At 34.9% G+C, this 9,610-nt stretch overlaps 1 protein-coding gene across 3 annotated transcripts in view; it reads left to right on the top strand.

Moving 5' to 3' along the window:
• Nucleotides 1-8,970: 8,970 nt before the first annotated feature.
• LOC136854094 (protein amalgam-like) overlaps nucleotides 8,971-9,610 on the top strand; it is a 199,072-nt gene continuing 198,432 nt past the window's right edge. Inside the window, exon 1 of one of the 3 annotated variants that reach the window (XM_067130253.1) lies at nucleotides 8,971-9,563. In XM_067130253.1, the coding sequence (XP_066986354.1) occupies nucleotides 9,521-9,563 (43 nt within the window). In that variant the 5' untranslated portion in view covers nucleotides 8,971-9,520. The remainder of the gene's footprint in view (nucleotides 9,564-9,610) is intronic. The other 2 variants (XM_067130255.1, XM_067130254.1) reach the window with 2 other exon arrangements.

Genomic DNA, 9,610 nt, shown 5'->3' with positions numbered 1-9,610 from the left:
ATTTCAAAATTAGGTCTACTCGAACATTCTCAGTAAAATGTCAAGGATAAAATTTGTCAAAACGTTAAAACTGAATCTTAGAAGGCTGGTTTCCACATACTGTTAAACAGCTTTTTGATTCTCTTAATGTAAAGTATAGTACGGTACTACAATAAAAGATCAACTGCCTATAAATATTCAGTAAATAAAGAATATTTATAACAATTTAAAGTTGCAATATAAAAGTATAGCTGACATTAGAATTTTCATTTCTTTTTAAATTTGGCAAAAACGCGCTCGCGTAAACCGCAAAATCTCATAAATATTTTTTTTTTCATCCAAAAAAAACTTGTTTTAAAAAATAAAAGTTTTTATTTACTGTAGATACAGGCAATGTTAAATCCCTATGAAGGGTACAATACCCAAGTGTATATGCTGACATGAACTGGGATCAGCTAACTGAATAAATCTGTTATTTTGAAGGAGAAGAATTCAGCAACACAAAACCTACATTTTTTTTTCGGAATACAAGCTAAAAGAGCTGTTCATATGTGAGACACATTGCGCCAAATGTAAAGCTCCATGACAGATAAATGCAGTGAATAGTCCATGTGAGCTTTTAGCAGCAAATACCTTCCTACCCACTAGCGTCTCTACGTCTACGTTATACCCCATTTGTAATTTTTACGTTTTTAAAACTTCCATTTCAGGACATTGGCTCTACATTTGCACAGACCGGGGCTCGTCAAAGCCTTCACAAACCGCGCCATTTTTTTTTTTTTTTATTCCGCTTGGGTATCTTTTCTGTGTTAATCCTTCAAGGTACCTGAAATATGCAACAACACTGGATAGCTAGCAGAAAATAACTGAGACCAGTTAGGGACATGGAAACTTCGCAAGGGTAAATCAAACAGTCAGCTCTACGTATTGTGATCCATAATATCACTGAGGCTTCAACATTGCTTATTACTCTATTTATCACACCTTTTGTAATTATTCCTCGTTCTATTCACTGGTGTTACGGTTCTTGTTCCACGGCCATGAGATCGAGATCGAGAGGCACCCAAAGCAGTCATTTCTAGGCTCTTATTTTTGCTGTTTTTCATGGTTTATTTAAACGTCTGTTAGAAATCTCTGAAAATCCGTGTTCAGATTAAAAAAAAAATTACATCGTGATAAGAAGGATTCTGAAGTCATCTCATCAGCAACGGGAAAAAATCCTAGACTATTTCAAGGTTCTCTAGTTTTTCTCAATTTTAGCTTTGATATTAATGTTCATATTAAGATTTGTGAACACAAATAGGTCACAGTTCAAGTGTTGATTTTACACACACACACACACACACAGACATATTATATATATATATATATATATATATATATATATATATATATATATATATATATTTATATATATATATATATATATTTTGAAGGATAAAATACAAAATACATACATACATATGTACATACGATATATATATATATATATATATATATATATATATATATATATATATATATATATATATATATAATATATATATCTCTCTTCCAACTGGCTCATATATAAATACTAGGGTATTCTGAAACAAGCTTTTAGGAATTATCAGTAAACTTTGCTTGAAGTGAACAATCATTAATTTATTTTCCATAACAAGAAACATTGCAATGAGAGAAAATAAAAACGAGGACGCAAGTGTGGAAATGAATGTATTACTTTGAAGGAAGCTGTCATGAAAGCTTTCCGCCATGTTATTTTATAGGAAAATTCATAATTTTTCTCCTGTTTAGTATGAACATTTTCATGAAGCCGCTGAAATCCGTAGCTGAATCATGCCATTAAAGAAATGAACACGAACAACGATATCAACGTTTTTGTGAGTACTGAAGAGGACGAAATGTATTATGAAAAGCATTTTTTGGGGTAATTATCTGATGATAAAAAAAAATGTAAAAATTAGTTCCTCTTTCGCTTCACAGGCAATTCATCCGGTAAATCATTCTGGAAGTTAACCAGTATACATATCCTCTGAATTGGCAATGTATCATCCAGGCTTTGATTAACCAATTACAGAGTTGCTCGTCATGCCATTCTAGAGAGAGAGAGAGAGAGAGAGAGAGAGAGAGAGAGAGAGAGAGAGAGAGAGAGAGAGAGAGAGATATGCGTAACTTATAATTGAAGACAATACACATAATGATGGTGCTAATTGATCAGAGGTCTTCCACTGAACTAATTGATGACAAAGATGAATTTGCTATCACTGCAGTAGTTTGAGAGAGAGAGAGAGAGAGAGAGAGAGAGAGAGAGAGAGAGAGAGAGAGAGAGAGAGAGAGAGAGAGAGAGCTAAAATATATCTTACGGCGATTTCTTCAGCATCTTTTTAAAAGTGACTCTTCCAAGCATCAGTTTCATGACGTACCTAATCAGAACCCCTTAGGAGGTAGTGCCGTCAGTGCACCTCATGCCGTGCACTTTAGGTATTACAGAAGGTTCTTTGCGGCGTCCTTCGGCCCTTACCTGCGCCCCTTTCATTCGTTTTACTGCATCTCCGTTCATATTCTCTTTCTCCTGTCTTAATTTCCAACCTCTCCTAACAATTGTTTCACAGTCCAACCGCGAGGTTTTACTCCTGTTACACCTTTCAAACCTTTTTACTTTCAATATCCCTTTCAGCGTTGAATGGCCTCACAGGTCCCAGCGCTTGGCCTAAATTTTATATTCCCTGCCTTTAAAATATCTGAAATTTCCCCCGGTGAGATTTAGAATGCCCTCAAGAGCCAGTGGCCCACATGAACCAATCACTGACTTCAAAGACCTTCAGCGATGATGTCTCCCGAACGAATACTAATGCTAATATTAATACTAACTTTCATAATATTACAGAAGAGGCATTTTGTTGTCATCTATTATCTATATTAATCAGCCGTTAGATGTTATGTAAGCTTCAACGGCGTTGCAATTGCTTTTTGTTAACTTAAGGCTGGCTGTCTTGTTAATATTTGTGTAAAAATCTGTTTTCAAAAGGTTCAGTATTTCCTCCGGTCAGCTAACCTAAACATGGTTCTTATCAAAATTTTTAAGAAGTGGCGCTGACATTTACGTAACCTTTAATTTCATGTTAATTTGAAAACCTTTAAATGATTTCATCTCAATCATGTACACATTTAAATACCAAAACTGCAAACAGTGCACTTTTTCATATTATTACACACAAATGCCAAAGTTTTTTAGCAGCTATTTTGTTTTCTATTTAGTCAAAGTATCGTTTAAGCATTTTTTGGTTTTCGCACAAATTGCTCCGTTAAGGCAAGGCTAGTAATGAAAGTAAAAGTAAATGTGAATGTGATAGATCGAAAAGTAATTAAGCCAAACTCATTTGCTAGGATTGATGCTGACATATGAGGAAAGTCATATCAAATGACTGTTCGTTTCCTACTCTTTTTTATTAAGTCGTTTCGACTCTCATTTCAACTGTTGCTTCTTAATGCAGTTGTAGGTTTTTATTTCCAACATCCACCTTCAGATCCTTGTAATTCATCTCCTTTTTTATCTTGGTCTGTTTATCTTGCTGTCCAACCACTCTAACTACCTTTTAATCCTTTTATTGTCTGGAACGTCCAACCGACCAATTACACACACACACACACACACACACACACACACACACACATATATATATATATATATATATATATATATATATATCACATATATATGTATATATGTGTATATATATATATATATATAATATATATATATATATATATATATATATATATATATATATATATATATATATATATATATATATATATATATACATATATACATATATACACACATACACATACACATACTATATATATATATATATATATATATATATATATATATATATATATATATATATATATATATATTGAGACAATGATAAATAGCTCACTGACTTCAACTGCATTAGCACTGAAAAGTTAAATAGTTTTTTAAGCATTCCCGACCGCAACAATGGTAATAGACAGGACTGGATGAATTATAAATGACATAACATAAATTAAACATCAGCATCTCTAGTAACCTTTCGTTTACCGATGCTGTTTGACGCCATTCCCAGTTCCGACGTAATTATCACTTACTCGAAACCTCGAATAAACGAGTAAAAATGCCGTGATGGGACACTAATCTATGAGGTCCGCTCGGAGACTGACCAGAGCCTCATGAATGTGTAAAATGATGGACGCGTAATAACGTAGTCCAGCGCAATGATTCATCGTCGCAGAATCTATGATTCAGCGATACACAAGTAAGAAATGCGCCAAAGTTTCTTCGCCACAATCGAGTTTTCTGTACAGCGTGTAATCAAGGCCACCGAAAATAGACCTATCCTTCGGTGGTCTCGGTATAATCCCGTATGAGCTGTGGCCCATGAACTTTAATCCAGGCCCGTTGGTGGTCTGTCCTATACCGTTGCCAGAAGCACGATTAAGGCTAACTTTAACCTTAAATAAAATACAAACTACTGGGGCTTGAGGGCTGCAATTTGTATGTTTGATGATTGGAGGGTGGATGATCAACATGCCAATTTGCAGCCCTCTAGCCTCAGTAGTTTTTAAGATCTGAGGGCGGACAGAAAAAGTGCGGATGGACAGACAAAGCCGGCACAATTGTTTTCCTTTATAGAAAACTAAAAAGCAGCCTTTCCTACAACCACCCCCTACCCCTCCCCCAAACCTCACCAAACCCCAACCCTCACCTCCTCCACAGAAAAGAATGCTTGATTATTAAAATATGGTAGAAATTTAGGGAATGGATAAAAAAAAACAGGTAGCTACACTGCTACCCAACGGAAATCAAACATACTCACCTTTTGTAATCTTTGGTCATTAAATATCTCTTTTGGTACGCTAATTTTCCAGGCCATAAAAATAACATGGACCACAACAATGTAAGAGGCGGTAAGAGGCAGATTCAAGGTGTTCTGATTTACTGACACAAAATCTCCGACAGGCCAAGAACTGTTGCGAGCGTAAAAGTAACATTTGGCATTAGGAAAAAAAGACGGACGTCTATATACAGTCGGATGTGTTTTCTCACACCTGAAGAATGGTTAACAACTCTATATACAATTTAGGAAGAGATTTCAAATGCATATGGTTGGAAAGCTTGCAATGCCTGACATACATTAGTAATTACAGTTCCAACAAGGACATAAAGTATCTTCTGAAAAATGCGTAAAAGATCGTTTGTATCAGGAGCGATGGATCTGTGTTTCCTGAGAGTACTCGGCGCGGCAGTTTCCCGAGGTGTAACCGAGTACCAAGACCTTAACCTGGAAAAAGCGGGACGCCATATCTTTAAAACTTACCATAGAATGTTCTTGAAATTAATCTTCTTATATTTCCCACACCCAAATTACGTCGGTGGTACACATCTAACCTAACCTATATCCCACCTAACCTAACCTGGGGGCATGGCAAAACAATCGGGGCTGGTGCAATACTAGCATACATCTAAGGAACGACAGACAGATCGGGACCCCCAAGTACTTTCCAGTTAATTTCTGTTTATGTTAACCTTTCTCGAGATTTAACTGTACATCTGAAGTCCTTTGTCTCTTTTCATTAGCCGTATCATTTTTCGGTAATTTTTTTCTTGTTCAGAGACGTATTATTATTATTATTATTATTATTATTATTATTATTATTATTATTATTATTATTATTATTATTATTATTATTATTATTATTATTATTATTAATGCTCGACCGAAGGATTTGTTTCTATATAAGAAATATGAAAGCTGTAGAAATGCCAGGTTACAGGATTAAAGGGGTTTTTAAGGATCGTTCAGTTTTCTTTGCAGTGCTCCGGCAGCAATTGGTACTACTGTACTCTGGGCTACTATAGAGCTAGAAATTACATACGCATTATTCATAAGCGCTTGTAATTAAGAGAATGTGGGATATGACCACAAAAATTAATTTGTGTGCATACTACATTTTCCCTAAATGACAAGGAAAGTGAAAATGTTTTAGGCACAGAAGTGAGTGTAATTAGTTTTCTAAATCTCAACAAAATATGGAAAACATAGTATTGCATTTCAATAAAAAAAATATGTTAGAATATTGCATTTAGAATAATAAAAATATATATATATATATATATATATATATATATATATATATATATATATATATATATATATATATATATATATATATATATATAATGTATAATTGAATGTGATTTCAAAATCATATTTAACGATAATTCCAGAGTAACGCCAAACATTCCATTTCTAAAATGGCACCATGTCATGATTATCAATCCTCACTCATTGCGAATTTCTATTAACATTTCTGGTTGCTCTCAAAATTTTTTGACTGCTTGTGTTCTTATTACTCGAAGCTGAAAACAAATTTGAACCATACTGGGAAATCTAAGTTGCAGTGTGCAAGTGCAACTTAAGTTGCTGCAGCTAATAAGAAAAAAAATTAGGATTTCTCTGTTCCAGCAACAACCTTTGATTGTGATGAATATATTATTTTTCTATTTTTGTCGAGTTTTGTTCTGAAACCATAGATACAGGATTTTTAAAAAAAATGTCTGAGTGACATTTCCTATTCAAACAAGTAGGCAGGCCAACTGTTCTGTCAATTATCATGAAAATGCGTCCGTGAATGACTTTAGTAAACTCTAAAATGTCCCCCGTGTTTTCTTAAACTTGGCCTGGAATAACCTCAGCAGTTTCAAGGATGGATCTTTGAAACTGTTTAAAACTGAATGTGGGAGGGTATAAGAACAAGTTGTTAACTTCCAAGACAGGGAGTATATTTGTTCGCGAACAAACCAAAAATTTGCGCACTGCTCATGTTCAGTGTCGTTAAATTTACCCTCTGTACAATCTTCAAAAACTGTAGTACAGAGAGATACATGATACAGAGCTTGGTGATGACGGAATTTACCTAGAAAGACAGTGGATGATGCTCATCAAAAAAGTGTTCTTTGTGGAGTTGAAGAATGAGGAGAAAACTCTGCGATTCTTGGACTTGTGGTAAGTGTATTACGAAACCGACATAAAATAAGTTGAATGGCGTGGCTTTATATGCAGCTATCAATTAATGTGAATGAAATTTTTATCGTGAACGTAAATGACAGGACCTGGATAGATATGGAATTAGAAAAAAGCGATTAAAATATTAGGTGACGCAACAAGAGGGGTAGGTGCCTGCCAAAACCTAAATCTTGCTTAACAAAGAGAAAAACGGGTATTTATATCTGACACTTCTTGATACAAGTATGACTAGTGGGTGCCTTTTATAAGACAGGAGCTAATTATAGTATTTTTTTTACTACAGACAAAGAAACGCTCAACAAAACGGAATTTGGAAGTCTGACCAAAATGTTCCTCAAGTGATCAGAGCACAGTCAGAATTATCTTTGACGAAAGTATCACAGGTAGAATAATTTCCGTTGAAGACGATTCCCCTTTGCTCACCATCAGTAGACCATGAGCTTCCTCGAGAGAGACCAGTCGATCACGGCGGAGAGAGCTGAGGAAAATATATGTGAGCTCTCGTCATGAATCATATTTGGAAAAAGTGAATATGATGACAGAAAGAAATATTGTATTCACTGTGGTCAGATGTACTGGAACTAACAGCAAATGGGTACAGAAATAATATATATATATATATATATATATATATATATATATATATATATATATATATATATATATATATATATATATATATATGTATATATATATATATATATATATATATATATATATATGTGTTGTGTATATATATATGTATATATATAGTATATATATATATATATATATATATATATATATATATATATATATACATATATATATATATATATATATATATATATATATATATATATATATGTGTGTGTATATACATATATGTGTGTGTGTGTGTGTGTCTTTGTGAGAGTGTGCGTAAATAACTTGAAATGTATTATCATTATTTTACCGTTATTATCATTACTGTTCACAATACTATCGAATAAAATAGGTGTTTACAAGGTCCACTGATACATAACTATCACAAGAATAATTAAATTGAGATTTTATAAGAACGCATTATATACCTTATTATAAAACTAAACTGAAATGCTAATACTGAAAGAAATGTGGTAAGGAGAGAGAGAGAGAGAGAGAGAGAGAGAGAGAGAGAGAGAGAGAGAGAGAGAGAGAGAGAGAGAGAGAGCAAAATGGACAAAAAAATTAAACTGCAGACGGAAAATAAAAAGTTGTTTGTGTGTATATGCCCGTGGGTATGAGAGAGAGAGAGAGAGAGAGAGAGAGAGAGAGTACATGCCCTTCTTTGTGCCAAAAATATGATTTTTCCCATTGGCTCTGACGTCACTCAACGCGATGCATAAATTCGTCAATAGCATCCATATATTCTGCCCAACCACAGGGTTCCTGCGATACATTTGATTTATTAGCACATGATCCGAAATGTTCGCGTTACACGAAACAATAATTGATACAAAAAACGGAGATTGAATTACCGGTCACCTGCAATATTTGTATGGTTTTGCATTTTGCAGGATGATGACAACATGCAAACACGTTCGTGCAATCTCATTCCGATCATTTCGTTTGAGGTGTTGCTTCGCGTGATGAAAATATTTAAATATGTATATATACATAGCTTGGATGAATGATGCCTAACTCACGTTTCCTCATTCCCTGATAATTTAGGCAGAAGTCCAAATTATTAGCAATTTTATTCACGCAAAACAGCACGTGTTTACCCTTTCATGTGAGCTGACACATGAATTATCTATCCGTTCGTCAAGCATATGCTTCTATCCCATGCTGTAATTATTCGAATTAAAATCATGTCGGCGCTCCAAGTATATTCATTTAGCAATTACACGCACAAAGCAAGAGCCGTACGTGATTACATGTGGCGCTCGGCGAGTGTCAATTGGCTGAATATGGCGAGGACAATTCTACCTCTCGAGAGCCACGTAGTCGCCTCTGTCCTTCTCCCTATTAAGACTGTGTATATCCGCGTGAACGTTTGCCTCTCTGCATCCGTGTGCTTGATTGTGGATGCGTGAATGTGCAACACTTCTGCAGGAGGATCAGGGGAGGGAGGAGAAGGGAGGGGGTGGGTTGTTAAGTGGGAGGGGCATGTTGAGAGTTAACAGCGTGTGCTATGCCCTTCAGCCCTTCTGTAGAAGCCAGTGCCAGTTGCTCGCGTGTTGCCGGTAAGGAAGCATACGCTGTCGCCTCCTCAGTCGCGTTTCCATCGCTGGCGTCCTCTCCTGAATGTTTTGAGGGAGCGTTCTTTTCTCTCGGACGAGATCACAAGGAATAACTATAAAACTCTTCCATCTCTGATGCTAGTTTGTTGTCTGACAAGTTATGGAATCCCTTAGCACTGAATAAGCCTGAACAATAAATAACTTTTTTGATAGATCCAATATGTTAATTTAATGTTTTCACTGTGATTGAAGAAGAAAAGTTTTGTACAAAAACCATTCAAGATGTGGAGCTTTGTGATACTACTAGAGGCCATAGTAGCAACAGGTAATGTACTCTTACAGTTATTACTGGCTTTCGGGGAGTATAAACGT

Source organism: Macrobrachium rosenbergii, chromosome 28 (genome assembly GCF_040412425.1).
Source record: "Macrobrachium rosenbergii isolate ZJJX-2024 chromosome 28, ASM4041242v1, whole genome shotgun sequence".
In the NCBI taxonomy this organism is placed as follows: Eukaryota; Metazoa; Arthropoda; class Malacostraca; order Decapoda; family Palaemonidae; genus Macrobrachium; species Macrobrachium rosenbergii.
Note: the sequence above shows the minus strand (reverse complement) of the source record. Positions and strands in the feature narration are given on the sequence as shown.